Source organism: Theropithecus gelada, chromosome 13, assembly GCF_003255815.1.
Source record: "Theropithecus gelada isolate Dixy chromosome 13, Tgel_1.0, whole genome shotgun sequence".
NCBI classification, from domain to species: Eukaryota; Metazoa; Chordata; class Mammalia; order Primates; family Cercopithecidae; genus Theropithecus; species Theropithecus gelada.
In genome coordinates, this window is record NC_037681.1 from 138118 (window position 1) to 160499 (window position 22382).

The 22382-nt window shown below is 37.2% G+C and overlaps 2 pseudogenes and 1 gene segment (V, D, J or C); all 3 read left to right on the forward strand.

The window, feature by feature from the left end:
• The first annotated feature begins 338 nt into the window (after positions 1–338).
• On the forward strand, positions 339–1197 carry LOC112605283 (annotated as a pseudogene).
• A 3701-nt stretch (positions 1198–4898) lies between these two features.
• On the forward strand, positions 4899–5719 carry LOC112605284 (annotated as a pseudogene).
• A 12289-nt stretch (positions 5720–18008) lies between these two features.
• LOC112605285 lies at positions 18009–18625 on the forward strand. The segment is given in 2 exon segments: positions 18009–18057; positions 18303–18625. Coding segments are annotated over 2 exon segments (372 nt in total).
• The last annotated feature ends 3757 nt before the right edge of the window (positions 18626–22382 follow it).

The following is a 22382-nucleotide window of genomic DNA, read 5'->3' on the forward strand; positions in this document are numbered from 1 at the left end:
TGAGACATAAAATTATTTCCCATTTTCCTGTTGCCTTAAACTGAGCTATTACCTCTCCATCTGTAAGAGACACATTATTTTCTCTCAGTCAAGGTTGTTGGACTTGAGTCTTCTCATGGATTAATATATTAGGTGTCCTCCAAAGGGAAAATAAATTTATGTCACTTTGCTCACACAACATGCCTCCCCCGTACCTGCTGGCTCTTTCTACACTCCTGTACTCTCCAGGGGATTTGCATATTGTCCCCAAGGGAGGACCTTCCCTTGTGAGTCTGAGATAAAAGCTCAGCTCTAACCTTGCCTTGACTGATCAGGACTCCTCAGGTCACCTTATCACAATGAGGCTCCCTGCTCAGCTCCTGGGGCTGCTGGTGCTCTGGGTCCCTGGGAAGGAGAGAAGGAGATGAGGGAGGAGAATGGGGTGGGAAGGTGAGCTCTGGGGGCCCCTCTATCTCCCATGTGTTAGGTGTGCTTGCCTTATCCTCCAGGATGAGCCATGTGAGGTTTAAATCTGTGAGAGTGAGTAAAATTCTAGAAGGAACAAGGGCCTCTGCTCTGGTGAAGATTCTGACACAGAAAGGGGGTTATGATGTAGGTGATATCTAGAGACTTCTTTGTGCTTTGCAAATCTCTGTTTTTTGTTTTTTGTTTTTTAGAAATTGATAGATTTTAATGTAGAAATCAAAATAAGACAGAAACTAAAAATGACTTATTATGAAATAAATAACAAAAGAAAAACAATGAAAATGTCTCCTAATGTTTGTTTATATCCTTGCATTTTGCTCTCCTAATTTCAGGATCCAGTGAGGATATTGTGATGACCCAGACTCCGCTTTCCCTGCCCGTCACCCCTGGAGAGCCGGCCTCCATCTCCTGCAGGTCTAGTCAGAGCCTTGTGGACAGTGATGGAAACACCTATTTGTGCTGGTACCTGCAGAAGCCAGGCCAGTCTCCACGGCTCCTGATCTATAAAGTTTTTTTAACCAGTTTTCTGGGGTCCCAGACAGGTTCAGCAGCAGTTGGTCAGAGACAGATTTTACACTGAAGATCAGCAGGGTGGAAGCTGAGGATGTAGGATTTTATTACTGCACGCAAAGTACACAACTTCCACCCACAGAGATACAACCCCGAACAGAAACCTTCCTGCTTGCTCTGGCCCAGCTGCTCTTATTTCTTGTTGCCCAAGAAGCAGCTTAGCAGCTTATCTGAGTCTGCATCCGTGGAAGATGCTGCAGAACAGGGAATAATTTCCCATAACCATAAATAAGTGGTGGCTAGGTGTAGGTGTGGACTCTGGACCATGGGAGCCTCAGCTACAGCTAAGACACCCCTATTTATGCCCATCAGTGGCAGTGGCCCTTACATAAACAGTGCAAGAATGAGGGGATCCAAGTGCCCTCGGAGTAAACAAGCATAAAAGAAAGGAAAGGTGAATAAAAGCCCATGCTAATCCCACTGATTTTACCTATGTTTGTCTATATAATTTAGTCAACTTAACAGCCAGCCTATCGACACAGATTTTTGGCAATACATGTTGAATACATTTTGGGGTTTGGCAATTTTTGCTGTATTTTTAAGCATAAAATATTTAGTAATATTCAGAGATTGGTATTTTTCCACTTTCCCAACTTCCTTTATCTCTTATTTTCTACTTATCTCCCCACTCCACAAAGATAATAGAGATAGCATTCTACACGAACTGCCCTTCAAGGCTGCAGGGACACTCATGTCATTGGGAGGAGACCTGCTACAGTTTGGATGTTTGTGTCTCCCAGACTTCATGTTGAAATTTTATTCCCAATGTTGGAGGTCGGCCCCAGTGGGAGGTGTTTTGATCACGGGAAAAGATCCCTCATGAATATATCAATACCCTCCCTGGAGGGAGACGAAGTTCTCATTCTACTAGTTCCTGAGGGAGCTGGTTGTTAAAAAGAGCTGGGCACCTCCACTCTCCTTCTCTTGCTTCCTGTCTGGCCTGATCTTTGCACACACTAGCTCCCCTTTGTTTATCATCATGCGTGGAAGCAGCCTGAGGTTTTCATCAGACACTCAGTCTTCCGGCCAGCAGAATCATGAGCCAAATAAACCTCTTTTCTTTATAAACTACTCAGCCTCAGGTATTCCTTTACAGTAAAACTAAACACACTGTGCCAAGACCCTAGCATGTCCTGGCATCACCTGCTGCCACTGATGACCTTCAGGGCACTTTATGCCTTTGCCAGGTGACCCTCACTGGCACCAGTCACCAGAAGAATGGAAAGCTGCCTGTACTGCATGACTATTATCTTTTGATCAAGTGTGTCAGTCTGTTCTTGTGTTGCTAAGAAGGAATACCTAGGCTAGCTAATTTATAAGGAAAAGAAATGTTAATTGGCTCACAGTTCTGTAGGCTGTACAAGAAGCGTGGTGCTAGCTAGCATCTGCTTCTGGTGAGGCCTCAGGAAGCTTACAATCATGGAGGAAGGTGAGGCGGGAGCAGGTGTATCACATGGCAAGAGCAGGTGCAAGAGAGAGAGAAGGGGGAGGACCTGGACTCTTTTAAACAACCAGATCATCTGTGAACTAACTCATTGAGGAATCACTCATCACCAAGGGAATTGTGCTAAGCCATTCATGAGGGATGCACCCCTGTGACCCAACACCTCCCACTAGGCCCAACCTCTAACACTGGGGATTACATTTCAACATAAGATTTGCAGGGATCAAACACCCAAACCACAACACCAAGTCAAAGCTCATGGAGTTTCACATATCTACAGTCCATAATAATATCACATACTGATCCTGTTTTGACTTTCCCTGCTTTCTCATTCCCTCTGAGCAGTTACTCATTCTGCCCATCCACTCTCAGACTTTTGTGAAGTTGCTAATATGTGTTTTTATTTTCAGACTGATGTCTAGAAAATAAAATAAGCACTAGACAGTGCTTATCACTTTCCTATGTTTCTAAGCATAAAAGGTCCTGATTTCTACTTTAATTTTTCTTTTACTAGTATGGCAGGTATGGCAGGTGCCTGAGCTGATTGATTTAATACTTTACTAATATACCCACGTAGTGCTGTAAGTTCAATGCTATGCATTGACTGCTTTCTTACATTCCAGAAATTTTGATATTCCATGTTGTATTTTAGTACAAAATACTTTCTTATTTCATTTTTTTGTCTCTTCTTGATCCAGATTTCTTTTTAGTATTTTGTTAGTCTGTTTTCAAATATTTGGGGATTTTTCTTATGACTTTCTGTTGTGAATTTCAAATATAATTTTCTTGATTTCAAAAATATATTTTGCATAATTTGAATCTATTTAATTTTATCAAAATAGCTTGTGGCTCAAAATATTAAAGTGAAACCTAGGAGAGCCAGAGTAATGCCATTTTAAACACAGCTCCATCTTGAGACTAACAAGGCACATTCCTTGCCAGCCATGATCCATGGTCATAAGATGTTCATAGTTGAGGAAACAGCCTAAGGATACCTGCAAGGACACACTCCTACAGCAGCGGAAAGTCCAGATGTCCCAATCCCATAACCGTATGTGCTTTGAATATAACTATAAGTATGCTTTGATGTATTCACACACTAGAATGTCAGGAATAGTTTCCCTTAAATCAACAGAATAATAAAGTTTGTCATAATGTCTGCTCATCCGCATGTAAGCACAGCTTAGTTTAGTCTTTACATAGACAACACTCCTATATAAGAAAAACTTAAAATAAAGATGATGTACTCCTCTGCTTGCTTTCTGAGGACGCCTTACTCTGTAATGGAGTAGTTTTCAATAAACTCTCTCTTCTCACTGCACTTTGTGACTTTCCTTGAATTTCTTCCTGCATGAAATCCAAGAATCCTCTCTTGGAGTTTGGTTCAAAATCCCCTTTTCTCGTAACAATATGGTCTATTTTAGTAAACGTTTTGAAAAGATTAGGCAGTCTGGTGTGCTGGTGGAGTGTTCTCAAAGTGTCAATTATGTCCAGATGGTTTACTGTGTTGTCCAATTCATCTGCATCTGCACTGGCCTGAGAGGCACGGCTGCTACAGGCTGAACCTGCTGCAGAGCCCGTTTTTTTGGCCCCCGTCCCACTCAAGGCTGGCTGACTCCTGTATCAGTCGGTCAGTGAGCCAGAACAGTATTCCAAGGTACAGAATTTCTTGCCTCCAGAATCCATAAAGGCCTACCAGGTCCTTCCTGCCTTCAAAGACAAAGACACTTATTAGATACAATGGAATGAAATATGCATTCCTCTTCCCGTGAACTCTGTTTATGAAGCACACTTTACAGCTAGCTTATTCACTGGAGCATCATTTAGTGCCATTTAATGGCAGCTATAGAGCCAAGTGCCCAGAAATACCAACTACAGTGAAATACAAGCTGCAGGAAATCAGTCTTGCAACTACAGCCAAATAACTCTAGAACTGTTTCAAGTTCATCCTGATACTTGGAGACATTCTATCAATGAGCACCAGAGTTAGTGAGAGCTATTTCCTCCTAAGAATTAGCTGGGTGGAGCCCAGAAGAAAGCTTATTCACCACCTAGAGATTGACACACATCTTCATCATAAGAATCTCCATTGCATCAGCAGCATATGAATTGTGAAGAGTGACAGGCTGCAGTCACACTGTCTTCCACATTGATTCATAGTATTTCAGAATGTCACCCTTGTAAGCCAGGCAACACCAATATTTTATTTTGGTTTCACCAGCACAAAAGATATTTTGTGTCACTTTGCTTACATAAGAAGCCCACTCTTTGATCCCAGCTGGATCTTTCTTCACTACTGCACTCACCAGGGGATTTGCATGTTGTACCCTAGGGAAGACCTTCCCCTGTGAACCTGAGATAAAAGCTCATCTCTAACCTTGCTTTGAGTGATCAGGACTCCTCAGCTCACCTGCTCACAATGAGGCTCCCTGCTCAGCTCCTGGGGCTGCTGATGCTCTGGGTCCCTGGTAAGGACAGAAGAGAGGAGAATGGGACTGGAGGGTGAGCTCTGGGGATTCTACTGCCTCCCATTTGTGTTCTGTCCACATATCAGATGCAGATTTCTTGCCCTCCAGCAAAGGGAATTTAATATTTAGACCTGTAAGAACTAAGAACAAGCTACAAGGAAAAAGAATAGTGCACTGTTGAGAACTTCAAAAAGAAAGAGGCCACTTTGTGCCTTTAATTATTGGATCATTTTCAGATACTGGATAAATGTAGTGTATGAATCTAATCAAACACAAAAAAGTAGCCTAACATATACAATAAGACTAAATTATAAAAACATCTCACAATGTGTGTATGTAATGTACTTCTCACTGTTATTATTTTAGGATCCAGTGGGGATATTGTGATGGTCCAGAATCCACTCTCCCTGCCTGTCCCTCCTGGACAGCTGGCCTCCATCTCCTGCAGGTCTAGTCAGAGCTTCCTGCATAGTGATGAAAACACCTATTTGGATTGGTACCTGCAGAAGCCAGGCCAGTCTCCACAGCTTCTTATCTACACAATTTCTCACAAATTCTATGGAGTCCCAAGCAGGTTCAGTGGCAGCAGGTCAGGGACAGGTTTCACACCTAAATTCAGCAAGGTGGAGGCTGAGGATGTCGAATTTACTGCTGTGAACAGAGTCTTCAAGGTCCTCACACAGTGGTACAGCTCCAAATACAAACCTTCCTATTTGGGATGGCTCAGCTGTCCACAGGTGTTTGCATGGGAAGCCTGCATGGCAGATTCTGAGTTGGCTTCACAGGTAGATGTTAGATGACTGGAGGGAATAATTTGCAGAAAGATCCAGAAGGTTCTGGCCCCAACACTGTAACAGCCTTATTTCACATGGCTCAAGCAGAAGAATGAAGGTGATCAAAGTGATCCCTGAGCAACTAGACATGACAGAAGAGAGAGCTACCTTGAAAGTGCATTCTGATCCTCCCTGAGTTTCCTGCATTTGTCAATGAGATTTAGTCAGCCTAACAGCAAGAAAATTGAGGCATACTCATGGCTACAAAGGTTGGGTATATGTTAGGATTAGCAGGTTTTTTTATATTTTTAACACGATAATATTTGGTAATACTCAGAAATTGGTATTTTCCCACTCTTTAACTTCCTACCTCTCCATTACCAGTTATACCAAACCGCCACTTACATGCCTGTGATTTCACTCTACACAAGCTATACTCAGCGAGAGTATGGCTCACAGCAATTGGTGAAAATGTTTAGTTTGCAAATATCTAAATAGACTTTGTCATTTCATAGCGGATATAACATTTTATCCCAAAAGTCTTTGATTTGCCTCAACTGCCTTTTGTGAGAGAAAAGGAGAGTTCTTAGAATCACAAGTGGATTTTGAAAATAAAAGTATAAGCCATTTGGTGACAACTGCAGAGGGGAGTGCCCACAAATTTCAGCTGTACAGTACTGATACCTCCAGCTGGGGTAATCAGCCATCCAACCACAGCCAGAATGTTACTAGGCAGCCCAGAAACAGTTCAAGGGCATTTTCACATAACTTTAAAAAAAATCTTTATACAGTATCTGAGCTGCTTTAGTTCGGAGGATCTAAAATTTGGCATTATAATTTTTCATTACTTCTGCTGTGTGTACCTCCGTCTAGTCCTTATGTCAATACAACCCCAGGGTGAAGTCAGGTCAAATTCATGAGAGCCATATTTACCCTGTTCCAAGTTCTGGTTTAAAGATTTGCATTTGCTTATCAAATTGAAGATATCAGTGCTATGAAAATGGATATTCATAAAACACCCCCTCTCCTTCACAAATGTTAACATTGGGGTACATTTCATAACCTATTTCTCATTATCTCTTCTTTTTTGTTGTTGTCTTCTACAATTTCTGGTGGTAGTTGAATTACAGTTATGACCAATACTATGAGTCTGAATCCAAGGCAAATTGCTTTTAACTAATCTTGAAAACTTAGCATTAATCCAGAAACAACGATGTCACTGTTATGTAGGGGCATACTTAGGATTAGCTTTATTGACCAGCAAATAGTCAGTTAACTATTTCCATGGAATCAACAAGTTTTTCCTTCTATTTTACTCTAAATAGTTAATTTTTGTATAACAGATTTCCTAGGATATTCTGGTTAGTATAAATTCTCATAGTTTCAAATTTCACCTATGGCTCTCAGGATTCCAGAATATAAGAAAGGCAATCATTCTTTGGGTTGAGAAAATTCCTAATTTGTGAGAGCAAGAGTATAAAATAAGAGTAAAATTTGACTAAATTAGTTTTTAGTAAGTTGTTGTAGGCTCTAGTTTTTTGTTAAACTTTATAATTTTATCCCATAACTACTTCCAGGAGTTCATAAGTCATTTTATTTTATTCTATTTTATTTCTCTTTATTTTATTACTGATCCTTATTTTTCTATTTGGCATAAAAAGTGTTATAGAAGAACCAGTAGGAACATTTCTAGAATTACGGAAAGATGAGGACTGTTGCTACTCAAAGACCACTGAAACAGTGGGCTACCCGCGGCTCCCGCACAAGAAAGATCAAGACAGAGGGGAAGTTTACAACCCGGAGTCCCCTGCTCCCTTAAGGCAGAAAGTCACCATTTCCACTTTCTGATGAAGATATTTTCTCATTATGATCTCATTATAACTAAGAGTGACCACCAAACACTTCATTTGCCTATTGCATCTTACTTTATCTAATGTTTTTGATTGTTGTTCATCGGAAATAAAACAAAGTGGTTAAAACACAATTTTGGTTGATTTCAGAAATTAGTGTAAGGGATTTAATTTGGTCTTTGATTTTTTCTGAAGCTCTTAAAATTTATTTATTTAAAGTTTATGTAAGTATTTTATAGATTCTTGAAATTATTTAAACTGGAAGAAAAAACATTGAATTTGAGAATTCTAAGTTCATATTCTCCATTTTCCTGCAAGTAAGTGTAAAAGCACATGATATACATATATATATATATGTAATTATATATATTACATGAAATCAACTAAAATTGTGTTTTAACTACTTTGTTTTATTTCCAATAAACAACAATCAAAAACATTAAAGTAGGATATAATAGGTGAACGAATTGTTTGGTGGTCACTCTTAGTCACAGTGAGATAATAATGAGACAATATCTTCATGAGAAAGTGGAAATGGTGGCTTATGAACCCCCTAACAGAATTTGACAAGAAAGTTGAACTACAAGAAAACAGATCTATATAAGTCTGTCCTCATGTAGTTGAATGTGGCCAAGACTGGAGACCCACAGTGACCTGCTTCCCACCTGGATCTAAACATAGGCTGTTCTTACAAATTTTATCAATTCTTATCTTTGTCCAGTGTGGAGTGATCCACTTTAGCTGCTGTTGTCAACGTTTTGGCATGGTGTATTAATATACAGAAGGGGGAGATTCCCGTTTAGAATTCAGAATATTATACTCCTAGTCTACTGACAGTATGAGAAAATTTCAAAGGCTTTTTCTGATGAAAGAATTCTTACAAAATTTTACATGTTCTGAATACTTAAGGGCAACAGATTTTGAGATAAAATAACCAATTACAAGGCAGACTTTTTAAAGATTTATCATTACTTTTTACTGGTAATAGCAATACTCTGAAATTCAAAAAAGATTATTTTGTAAGCATAATATTTTTAATAATTGATTTATGATCAAAGAAAACATGACAAATCTCTCACTGTTACTCATTTTCCCACAATTCAAGTTGCTATATTAGATAGTGGAAATAACTAATTATTTTTTAAGAAGCTATGTTTTTAAAGAGCTCATTTTTAGAGTAGTTTTGGAAGGTGCGGATTCTCCTATCTTTCTCTGACATGGGCAAAACCTCCCCAGTTATCAACATCCCCCACCATAGTGAACCTACATTGATACAACATTATCACCCAGAGTTTAGATTAGGGTTTCTTAGTTTAAATTAGGGTTCACTTATGATGTTATACATGTTACAGGTTTTTAAAAATGTCTAATAGGAAATATCCATCTTTGTAGTATCAGACATAGCAGTTTCACTGCCCTAAAAATTGTTCATCTCCCCCATTCATCCCCCACCCTCCAAATCCCTAACTACCACTGATCCTTTAACTGTCTCTATGGTTTTGTCGTTTACAGAATATCATACAGTTAAAATAATATAATATGCAGTCTTTTCAGATTGACTTTTTCACTTAGTAATATGCATTTAAATTTCCTCCGTGTTTTTTCATGGTTTGATAGCTTGTTTATTTTAGGCAATGAATAATATTCCATTCTCTGGATGCTCAATTGTGCTGGATGCACAAGAATTGACACTGAATTAAATCAATTAATTTTTAACTACTGAATCAGCCTTTCATACCTAGCATAAATCCAACTTGGCATACTATATTGTACAGTATGTACAATTATACATACATATTGTACAATTTTTTGTACATTGTTGTAGTCAATTTGCTAATACTTTGTGGAGGATTTTTGCATCTATTTTCATGAGAAATAATTGTAGTTCTATTTTCTTGTAATGTCTTTGCCTGGTTCTGTTAGTAGACTAGTATTTCCCTCACAGAATGACTTAGGAAGTATGCCCTTTGTTTCTATCTTGTGAAATAGATTGAGAATTTGAAGAATTTCTTCCTCAAACATTTGGTAGAATTCACCATTGAATCCATCTGAATCTGGTGCTTTATTTTTTAAAACGGTTGTTAGTTATTTATTCAATTTATTAAATATATAAAATATTTGTAGGCCAGTTTATGCTGTCTGTTTCTTTTAGTTAGTTTTGGTAGATTCCTTCTTTCAAGGACTTTGTCCATTTCATCAAAGTTATCAAGTTTGGTTCATAGCATTGTTTATAATATTCCTATAACATCCTTTTAAGCTTCATGGGATCTGTAGTGATGTCCCCTCTTTCAGTTCTGCTATTAGTAATGTGTGTGCTTTCTGTGTTTCCTTAGCTTGGCTTGAGACTTACCAATATTATTTGTATTTTCATAGTATTAGTTTTCAATTTTTTTTTCTGTTGACTTCCTGTTTTCAATTTTTTTATATCTGCTCTAATATTTATTTCCTTTCTTCTGCCTAATTTAGATTTAATTTGATCTTCTTTTTCTAATTTCATACAGCGAAAACTTAGATGACTGATTTTAGATTTTTCTTCTTTCTAATTTATACATTTGATTATATGAATTTCCCTCTCAGCACTTCCTTTTGCTATATTCCACAAATATTGATGAGTCATGTTTTTATTTCCATTTAGATCAAAATCTTCTAAAATTCTCCTGAAATTTCTTCTTTGACTCTTTTGTTATTTGGAAGTGTGCTGTTTAATCTCCACATATTTGGGTATTGTCTGCATTTTGGTATTGATTTATATTTTAATCCCATTGTGGTTTGAGAGAAGGCACTGAGTGATTTCTATTTTTTTAAATATGTTACTGTGTGTTTTATGACCCAGAATTAAGTCTATCACAGAGAATATTCCATGTGATCTTGAAAAAATACGTGTTTGGACAAAATAGTGTGCAAATGGCAATTATACAGAGTTCATTGATAGTGTTGTTGAGTTTGACTGTTTTTATGGGTTTTCTGCCCGCTGGATCTATCTATTTATGATAGTGAAGTGTTGAAGCCTTTAACTATAATCGTGGACTCAGCTGTATCTTCTTGTAGTTCTATCAGTTTTTGCCTCATTTATTTTGACAGTCTGTTGTTAAGCTCACATATGTTAAGCATTGCTTTGTCTTCTTGAAGAATTTGCCCCTTTTTCATTTGTAATGCTCTTTCTGTCCATGATAACTTTCCTTGCTTTGAGATCTTCTTTTCTGAAATTAATATAGTACTTGTGGTTTCTTTTGATTAATATTAGCATGGTATATCTTTCTCCATCATGTACTTTTCAATCTATATGTACCTTGATGTTATAATTAGATTTATTATAGACACCATAGAGTTGAATCTTACTTTTTGTTATACTCTAATAATATATCTTTTAACTTGTACATTTAGACACTTTATGCTCCAACTAATTATTGGTGCCTTGGATTAATGTCTACCATATTTTCACTGTTTTCTATTTATTGTCCTTGGGTTTTTTTTTTCTATTTTTATCTTCTACTTGTTTCTGCCTTTTTATGGTTTTAATTTAGCATCTTATACATTTCTATTTTCTCTCCTTTATTAGCACATTAGATTTTTTAACCACTTTTAGTGTTGTTCTGAAGTTTTCAAGATACATTTACAACTAATCCAAGCCTACTTTCAAATACTCCTATAACATTTCATAGGTCATGTGAGTACCTGATAATAACAAACTATTCCTAATTTTTTCCATTTGTTGCATTATTGTCATTCATTTCACTTATATGTAAGTATAAATAAGTATGCATATATGTGTATATGTATTTATATATGTAAATGTATACATCAGCATGCATAATAATCACATTACTATTATTTTGAAAAAATTTATATCAGTTAAGAATAAGAAAAATATGTTCCTTAATTTTTCCTTCACTTATTTCTTCTTGATGCTCTTCTTTTATGCAAATTCAAATTTCTGACCAAACTATATTCCTTCTCTCAAAAGAACTTTTATTTTTCTGTTTTTACAAAGCATGTTTACTGGCAACAAATTTTCCAAATTTTTGTTTGTCTGAGAAAGCCATCATTTATCATTTCCTTTTGAAGGATGATTTCATAGAAAACAGAATCCTAGGTTGGTGGTTTTCTGCTCTCAGCACAAAACACGTCACTCTCCTCTCCTCTTGCTTGCATGAAGTGAAGAATCCTTCCTGTTTCGCAGAAGTTGGATACAATATTTACATTTGCTCCTCTATACAAAAGGTTTGTTTCTCTTATGTTCATGCTCTTTCTCTCTCTCTTTTCAATACTTTTTCTTTGTTTTTGACTTCCTATAGTTTAAAAATTATATGCTCAAGTGTTTTTTGTTTTTGTTTTTGTTTCTTTGTTTGTTTTGCTTGTTTGCTTATTTTGGCATTTATACTGCTTGGTGTTTCCTGATCTTCCTGGATCTGTGGTTCGATGTCTGACATTAATTTAGAAATATTTTCAGTCAATACTGTTTCCTTTATCACCCCTCCACCCCGTCCTCCTCCTTTTTCTTCGTGTTCGTTAACCTATTTGCCTTTTGCCCAAGAGTACTTGCTGGCAGCACTTGCAACTACGGTGTTTACCTCAAGAAGAAAGTGAGAATGTGACCAACATTCCACAACGATACTGTGATTGAAGCAGACAACAGAAATGGAAAGAAAACTAAGAAGCCATATGTCATTGTGGACCCTAATGAGAAGATGGGAGCAGTGGACTCAGCTGATTTGATGCTCACTTCTTCAGAAAGCACAAGATTTGGTCTAAGGAAGTATTTCACTACCTTCTAAACATTACAGTGCTGACTGAACCTCCACATCCTGTTCAAGAAGGATAATCCTGAGCACACGATTAGCCATGTAAACTTCAGACTGACATGGATTGAAAAAATGCTGTTAAAGCATCACAAGCCAGGACAGCAAAGTCTTCCAGGTCACCCTTGCTCTGATGATGTCATACCTCTTCACCTGTATGGAATACCTTTCCCCAAGAGCATACCACCAACATCAGGCAAACGAAATCCAACAGGTCGCTGCAAAGTTTGCTGCTTGTACAAAGACAAGCCTAGCGAGACAACCTGAAGAGAAATGTGATATTTTTGTGTGGAATGTGATATTCCACTTTATGTTGTTCTTGCTTTGAAATTTATCACACAAAAAATTATTAAATACTGATTATCATATACATTTCTGTTACATTAGGATTAGAGACAAGTTCTGTTTAGAAATAATTCCAAGAATAGATTTTATATTTTACTTCAGATTGAAAATCAGTCAGATTTGCTTCATCCTCAAAGAGTGTGTTTATGTAAAATCACATGAATGCCGGCAGAAAACTGGACTTTTTTTTTTCTAAAGAGAAAAAGGGTTAAACAATGTAACGCCTTTTGTATCTGTCCCACAGTTCTTGGGCCTTTGGTTTTCAGTCTTTGTTCTCTTTTCTTTTCAGTTTTGGAGATTTCTGTCAATATACACTCAAAATCAGACTCTTTTTTTCTCAGCCATACCCTGTCCTTTCTGTTACAGTGTTCTGTTTTGTTTTGTTTTTTAATCTCTAGTATTTTTTTTCTTTTTTTGCTTTTTCTTGGGATCTTCATCTTTCAGTTTACATTTCTCCTCTTTTAAAAATTACAACATCCCTGCCATGTCTGGTTTCGATGCTTGCTTGATCTCTTCAAACCGTGTCTTTTTGCCTTTTATTATGCCTTATAATTTTTACTTGATAGCCAGATAAAATACATTGGGTGAAGGGAAGTGCTAGAAATAGGCCTTTAATAATATGGGGGTAAGGTGTAGGGGAAGAGAAGCATTCTATACTCCTATGCTTAGGGTTCAGTGCTTTAGTGAGCTTATGTCTGTGGACTGTTAACATCACAAGTGTCTCTTTGCTTCTTTCTCCACCCATGTAGGTGGGACAGGATGCTAGACCTGGATGGAGTTGAGAATTTCTCTTTCCCCAGTCAGTTAGACAATAATAAAACTGTATGTAGCACATTAGGCTGGGTAAATAGTTTCTCCCTAGAGCTGAGCTTAAGAACAGAGTGCTCTGACTTCCTCCCTATATAATTGTGTCATGATTTTTGGTTTAATCAACTTAATGTGCTTCTATTAGTGAGAAAGCTATAGTCACCCCAAGAAACGTGAATCGTATTTAATATATGAAAAAAATTACTATCCTGTGTATGCTATAGTTCTGTGGTTTTCCTTGTAGGTTCTCAAACCTTGGATTATGTGTTATAAAAACACATTTTGCATTTCTGCTTGTACACTTGATATTGTATAATAAACAGGTAAATTGCATGAAATTAACCCTTTCAAAAGTTGCATGATTTTTCATAATATGAAAATAGCACAATTTATCTAGCCATCTCTTACTGATAGGCATTCAGATGTTTCCTTAGACAACACGGAGTTTTTATTTCTATACGCAATTTTCTTAGTAGTAAGTTTGGGCCAACAAGTATACATATTCTAAATTTCACTCCAATAGTGAGCAGAGATTACTTAGGAAAGTCTGTAGAAATCCACATTGCAGCCACCAAAGTAATGGCTTTTCCATCCCCCTCCATTCCCACCAGCAGAGGGAGGCATAAGGCTTTAAGTTTTTTTGCCAATTATTTCATGGAAAAGGGCAATTAATTTTTTTCCAAGGTTTTCAAGTAATAAAGCTTATGTTTTTTTTTACTTTTTGTTTTTACATAGTTATAGGTTCACGGGAAGTTGCAAAGAAATATACAGAAGTCTCATGCATCTTCATTCAATTTTCTCCAATGTTGACTTCTTTCAAAGTATAGTACAATACCAAAGACAGGAAATTAACATTGGTGTCATCCATAGAACTTATTCAGTTTTCACAAGTTACACATGCACACAATTTTTGTTTGTTTATGTGATTGTGTTTATGTGTGTGTAGCTCGATGTGAATGAATCATGTATGTGGCCTTCTATAACCACCACTGTAATCAAGAAACTCAGCTAAATCATCACCACAAGACTCCTGGTGTTACCCTTTTACAGCCACCCTCACCTTCTCTACCCCATCCTTAACCCTTGGCAAACAGCACGTAGAAGACATCATACCATAAGTACCATTCGAGATTGGCTTATTTCGCTGAGTATAATACCCTTGAGGCTCATCAAAGTTGGGTATAGCAATAGTTTATTGCTTTTTATTTCTGAATGTATTCTATGATATGATTACCCCAGTTTATTTAACTGTTTACTTACTGAAAGACATTTGGGTAATTTCCTTGATTTAGTTACTATAAATAAAGCTTCTGTGAACATTTGTGTACAAGTTTCTGCATAATAATGTTTTATTTCTCTGAGATAATTGCTCAAGAGTTCATTTGCTAAATTGCTTAAGTCCACTTTCAATTTATTACAACCCTTTAAGAGAGATTTCTTTTCAGATCAAAAACTTCGATTTAGGTGAGGTGTAATTTATTAATTTTTCATTTTATGGATTATTTTTCTTATTTAAATTTGCTTTCTTTATCATTTTGTGAGATGTCTTTGTTATAGTTTATTTTTATTTTTATATGTATTGATTTTCTTCAGTGTATAATTTTGTGTTTGACATTGATTTGAAACTTCTACTTAGAAACTTTATATTAGGTTTCTGTTGCTTTCTTTATATATTTATTTTTTGTTTCTTTTAGAATTCCTTTTTCTTCTGGCTTACAAATAGTCTCTTTAAATACCAAGTCAGATATATATTCATATAAATTCTTTGTTATATAATTTTTATAGATTTATCTTTTAATATTTATGTATTTAATAAATATGTAATTCATATATATGTTATGGTGGGGTGTTTTAACATATCTTCACTTAAACATATTGACATTCTGGTCATTATGTTTTTACATTTTATTTCATATGTTATTTTATTAAATTCTATAATTAAAACACATCAACTATCCATGTATATTGGGTGCCTGTTTTCTGTCCTTTCTATAATTATCTGTAATTGATTTTTTTGCCTTTTATTCTGAACTCTATTCCTTTACTAAGCTTACCTTATGTGTCTTTGACTCCATTTATTTCTTTGCCTGATTATATTTTTTCTATGTTATAATTACTAGTTCTGCTTTACTTTTTAAATCCTGTACCTGTAGCCAGACACATTTATTTTACCTATTATTTTCTTGCTAATTATCTCATCCTTGAAAATAAATTTAAGTGCTTTTTTTTAGTGTGTCTTCTAATTTTACAATCATTTGCTGCAGAAAATACTTTTGTTTTACAAGAGTACATCATTTTCAGAGGAGTTATCTAATTTATTATTTACTTGCTATGTATTTTTGTCAGTCATATAGCTCTCTCCCATGGTGTATTTGTAATTTTTCAGTATTAATTCACTTCAAATTACTTATCCTTGATGGGGTTGCTTTATCCAAGTCTTCTATTTGCCAAAATATGGTATAGTTCAATATTTCTTGATTGCTCCAAACACATGTGGGTGCATTTTATCATTACCTTACCTACCTCCACCTCAGAACTGAGTCTGAGGACTGTGTCCTTGCAGGTTGTGTTTAGTAGGTCTTTTTTATCGCTTGGTTGCTGGAGAAAGAGTAGAAGACAGAGGACAGGACAGTGGACAATTTAAAGTGGTCAAGTTTGTCTCTATTTTCTACAGGCTTCTTAATGATCAGTCTTCTTGGCGGCCTAAAAAAAAAAAAAATGCAAATTTCACCCCAATCATTTGCCTTTTACTTCCTACCTCTGCTTCTGTCCTCCTCCACCTAGAGTTGTAGGAGGGGGAAAGGATCAGGGATTGTCCCAACCCTAATCATGGCACAAAAGTGCCAAGAGTTCAGGTGAATTTTTTCAGGACTTTCCTCATGGCATACCGGCTCCTCTGAAATATTTTGTCTTTCTTTTCAATCCACAAATTGATGTTTGCCCTGTTTTCCAGAGATATCTACTAGACATCTGAAAGGTTGAAGTATGAAAACTTCTTAAATTTCTTGAAAATGTTCTTTGTTTCTTCAAGGAATACTCAAATTCCATTATTCCTACTTTCTTCTAGGGGAATAAAGCTAGGTAAGCCTAATTTAATTATTTAGGAAAAACAAGAGGGTTACAGAATTTTCCACTCAAACTCACCACACTAATCTAAGTTCCCACTCTTCATCTCCGTTGCCCTAAGGTGTAGCTGGAATTCTCAGGTGTTCATTTTCAACTGTTTATAAAAATGTAGATTTAAGGTGTAGAAAAACCATTATTGTAATTCTACCTAGATCCTTTGGGAAACCACTAATTTATTTTAGTCTAAATAAAATAAAATTTTAAAAACATAAAAACAATCCTCAGAGTGATAAAAGAAAACTTTTAGTTAAGTAGAGCTAATATGCATGTTAATATCAATGAAAAATAGAACTGAGTAATCAGGGACTCAAGTGCACAGCTGGAAGCAGTGTAGAGGGACCTCTCTGGCCCTGAACTCCATCACAAGTAACAGAATAGAATCCTGGAGTGGAGCTCATGGAGAAGTGATGATTGGCATCATGCTCCCTGGCTTTTCAAGTTCCTTGTAGCCTTTTGTTGGTGTCCGCACTTTTGAAGATGCAGTCCCCTCTTCCAGACATTTTAGACTGGTTTTGGTGGGGGAAAACCTTCACCTATTGGGGGGTGAGAGTGCCAGCTGACTGGTGTGGACACCCTCTCTTGCTGTAGGAGGAGATGGAGTTCCTTAGCTCTCAGTTTCCAGTGGCAAGGCAGATGGAACCAGCAGGAATTGGGGGATGGTTATTCTCCACTCTGAATAGGATCCACTACAATGACTCTTCTGCCCCTGAGGGACTCTGGTGGATAGAGCATTGGTTTCAGGACTAAGCAGATGGAGAGACCCTGCCTTGTCCACACTGAGGCAAGTTCCTTGATTAGTTTAGTTTTCCAGTCTTCATCAAGGTTTCATACTCACTCCTCTCATCCTTTCCAGATCATGATAACATTTATAGACTTGTTTTAAATACCACTCACTCAGTGGAACAAACTTCCCCTTCCCATATGAACCAGTTTCATAAAAGCCACCCAACTTGCTTTCTCTGTCTCACAATGATAACAATTTAAAACGCATGATTATTGATAATGATCGAAAATTTTAATTTTGAATAATCAAAAGTATTTCTGAAATAACATATCCAAATGGCAGGGCAGCCCCAGTACACTCCTCCACATGGTATCTCAAGTAGACTGGCAGGCAAAGATCCAATAGAAAAAGTCACAAAATCCCTTGGGACATGCTTGAGCTACCCTAGGAAATGTTTTGTTAGCCCCAACTCCCACTGGGTGAAATAAGAGCAGGTGTCCCCTTTGAGCACCAACCCAAACTTTTCTGAGCTGATTTGCATGTTGGGTCATTAGGCAACGGTCCAAGCTGCTTAGAGCATCCTTAAAGGCAGCTTGTCAGGGGCCCTGAGGAGCAGCCTCTAGTTCAGCTCTCAGAGATGGGGTCCTGGGCTCCTTTCCTGTGGATCCTCCTGCTCTGGTCTCCAGGTGAGGGGGTATAGAGAAACATCGGGCCAACTCATGTGGCCACCATTGTTTTTTGTTCTTGGTTGGGTTTTTGGTTGTTGGATTTAAGGCATTCATTGGAGGTTGTAAGTTCCCCAGTTATCTTGTGTTTTCTGGTTACTCAAGATGCTGCATATGACTGTGGTTACAAGTTTCACCAATGCATGGGCCTACCTGGGGACAGTCTCAGTATATCTGATATAGTTTATTTGTCTTTATCATTTCAGGCTGCAATGGGGACATTGTGCTGACCCAGTCTCCAGCTTCTTTGGCCGTGTCTCCAGGGCAGAGGGCCACCATCACCTGCAGAGCCAGTGAGAGTGTCAGTTTATTTGGAATAAACTTCATTCACTGGTATCAGCAGAAACCAGGACAACCTCCTAAACTCCTGATTTACCAAGCATCCAATAAAGACACTGGGGTCCCAGCCAGGTTCAGCGGCAGTGGGTCTGGGACCGATTTCACCCTCACAATTAATCCTGTGGAAGCTGACGATGCTGCAAATTATTACTGTCTGCAGAGTAAGGATCTTCCTCCCACAGTGCTTTAGGTCTAAACAAAAACCTCCCCAGGCAGCTGCTCCCTGAGGCTCTAATCCCTCAGATGTGGCTTTTTATCCAGGTCCATCAGCCTGCTGTCATAGGCTTGTTTGAACAAAGGGTCAAACTATCAGAAAATCCTTAAACTGATGTTTGTGTGTGTGCACGTGTGTGTGTTACAACCAGCTTTATAATTTAATAATTTCTTTACTGCATCAGGACCTCTCAGAAATTTTCTACTTCTCAATGTATATTTTTATGTCAAAGACCCTTACCAACAGAAGAATTTCAAACTTTAAGAAAATTTTGCAGTCATTTTTTAAAAATGCTCTGAATAATCAAAATTATTAGCTATATCTTTCAGATATAGGTGACCTTCTCACCTGAATTTTGACTTTTCTCCACTTTTATTTGCTGAATCCACATTAAAAGGCTTTTCTAGTTATTTAGAAACCTAACAATTGTGAGGTAGTTATCTCTGCTTATTTAATTTAGATGTCTCTATCTCTGTGCCTTTCCCAAAAGTTAGATTCTCAGCTCTAGATTTAATAACTTGTCTTTTACTCCTCATGTAGTGTTCATGTCCTTTTTCTTTTTTCTTTTTTTTTCCCAGTGTCTCACTCTGTCACCCAGGCTGGAGGGCAATGGCACAATCTTGGCTCATGGCAACCTCCACCTCCCAGGTTCAAGTGATTCTCTTGCATCAGTCCCTCAAGTAGCTGGGATTACAGGTGCCTGCCACCACGCCCAGCTAATTGTTTATATTTTTAGTAGAGATGGGGTTTCACCATGTTGGCCAGACTGGTCATGAGCTCCTGACCTCATGATTCACCCGCCTCGGCCTCCCAAAGGGCTGGGATTACAGGTCCTTTTTCTATGATATTTTCCACGTCCATTGTCAAGGTTTTCTCTCATCTTCTCTCTTTTTGCTTTTCCAATTGCCCTGACACTACAGGTAGAGTGGACTCCATAAATGCAAGTGCGCATAGCAACGATCATGAAAAAATTAGTGATCCTGTGCCCCTCCATCCCTACCTTGGCCTCCCTCAGTCTTCTGCATCCTCCACAAAGGAAGCAGAGAAACTCTGGCAAAATAGGCTTTTGCAGCATTTCAGTCTAATAAGACTTACATTGGTTTCTAAATTTGTAACCCTATCTCACTACATCTGAAATTTTATTATTAGTTGACTGTTTGACCATGCAAATTATCATAATCACACACTCAGTGGCTTAAATTAACACACTTTCATAATTCACACGCAGTTTCTATGAGTCGGGAGCCTGGGCACAGCTTATCTGGGTTCTCTCTTCAAGGTTTCACAGGCTATAGTCAAGGTGTTGACCAGTCTGCATTCTCACCTGGGGACTTAAAGGGTCTGCTTCTGTGATCACTCAAGTTGTTGACAGAATTATTTTCATAGTAACTCTAAGGCTGAGGGTCCTGGCTTTTTGCTGGCTGTTGGATGGAGATCACCCTAAGGTCCTAGAGAACATCTGAAGTTTCCTGCCACATGGGCTACTAATAATCAAACCAGCTAGGAGAATTTCTTGGTAACAAAAAGAGTTCAGTTCCTCTTTTAGTGGCTTTGACCTAATTAAGTCAGATCCACTCAGAATAATCTCCCTTATGATTAACTCAAACCCAACTGATTCGGGACCCTGATTGCATCTGCAAAGTACTTTCAGTTTTGCAATATTGTCTATGCTAGAAGGAAGTCACAAATTCTGCCCAGACTCAAGAAGAGGGAATCACACTGTTTATGAACACCAGTGGTTATGTATCATGGAACCCACCTAGGACTGTCCACTAAAGCTGTCATACTGCCTAAGTGTTTTGTTTGTTTTTATTCTCTTTCTCTCAAATGACCCCTGCCCTAAGGGGATTAAATAAGGAAGCTTCCCCTGGTAATATGTTCTTACCAGCATCAGACAAACAGATCCCTCAAAATAGTGTTTTCATCCCAGCTTCTCACATTCCTCCTGTTACTTCCTGAGTGAGGCAGTGGTGAAGGTTTCCTCTATAGAGTAGACGATTTGAAATAAATAAATAATTGTATAAATATTGGCCTGTAATTACCTGTATTAGTAAAGAAAGAAAGAATATCTAAAAACCAATGGGATAGTTTCTATCCTAAGAGACTAGAAAAAGAGGAGCCAGCAAGATTCACAGCAAGCAGATGGAAGAAAATAATAAAAAATGAGTATAAATCCATGAAGTAAAAGACAGAAAATCATTGAAACCAAAAGTTGTGTATTTGGAAAGACTGGCAAAATTGAAAATCCTTTATGACTTTTGAAGAACAAAAGAGAAGGCCAAGATTATTAAAATCTGGGTTGAAATAAGGGATATAACTGCCTACCCTACAGAAACTTTAAAAATATTGTAAGAGAATATGATAAACAATATTATGTTATTAAATTAGATAATTTAGATGAGATAGCCCAAAACTAATTCAAAAACAAATAGAAAATATGAGTAGAACTATAACAAGAGAAGAAATTTAAAAATTTCCGATAAAGAAAAGCTGAGGCCCGGTGCGGTGGCTCATGCCTGTAATCCCAGCACCTTGGGAGGCCGAAGCGGGCAGATCACGAGGTCAGGAGATTGGGACCATCCTGGTTAATACAGTGAAACCCTGTCTCTACTAAAAATACAAAAAAAAATCTAGGCCTGGTGGTAGATGCCTGTAGTCCCAGCTACCGGGAGGCTGGGGCAGGAGAATGGCATGAACCCAGGAGGCGGAGGTTGCAGAGAGCCCAGATCACGTCACTGCACTCCAGCCTGGGCGACAGAGTGAAACTCCGTCTCAAAAAAAAAAGAAAAAAGAAAAGAAAAGTTGAGACTACATGGCCTCACTGGTGAATTCTTCAAGCATTTAAAGAATAAATATTACCAATCTTCCATAAATTATTTCAGTAAACAGAGGAGAAAAGAATACTTCCCAACTCATTCTATGAAGCCAGTATTACAGTAATAACAAAATCAAACAAAGACAGTCTAAGAAAAGAAAACCATAGACCAATATCCCCTATTAATGCATGTGAAAACATTCTCAAAAGATATTAATAAATAGAATCCAGTAGCATATAAAAATGATTATACACCATAATCAAAATGAGATTTATTAAACAATGCAAGGTAGATTGACATCTGAAAATCAATAATGTAATATGTCACATAAATACAAAAACTGTAATCATCTCAATAAATGGAGAAAGCCATTTGATAAAGCTCAAAACTCTTTTATGACAAAAGCTCTCAACAAAGTAGTAACAGAAGGAAACTTACTTTGCCTTACAAAGGATATATATGAAAAACCTACAGCTAACATCATATTTAAAGTTAAAAGAATGCTTTCCTTCTAATATTATAAACAAGCAAGGATATTCACTCTTGCTACTCAATTCAACACTGCCCTGGATGTTCTTGTCAAGCAATCAAGCAAGAAAAAAATGAAAAATAAAATACATCAATATATAAAAGAAAGAAGTAAAATTATTTTAATTACAGAAAATATAATCCTGTATGTATATTAAATAATAAGGAATATGTGTCTCCCACCACTACACATATAATCTACTAGTAACAAACAACCTTGGCAAAGTAACACAATAAAATATGCATTATGCACAAATAAATTTTATCTCTCTATACAGTTACATTTTATTGTATTTCAACAGATATCTGCAAAGTCACAAATGCTGAATTAACAAATACTGAGCCATTGGTCCTAGTGGTAGTACTGGTTTATGTTCCTGTGAGCCTCT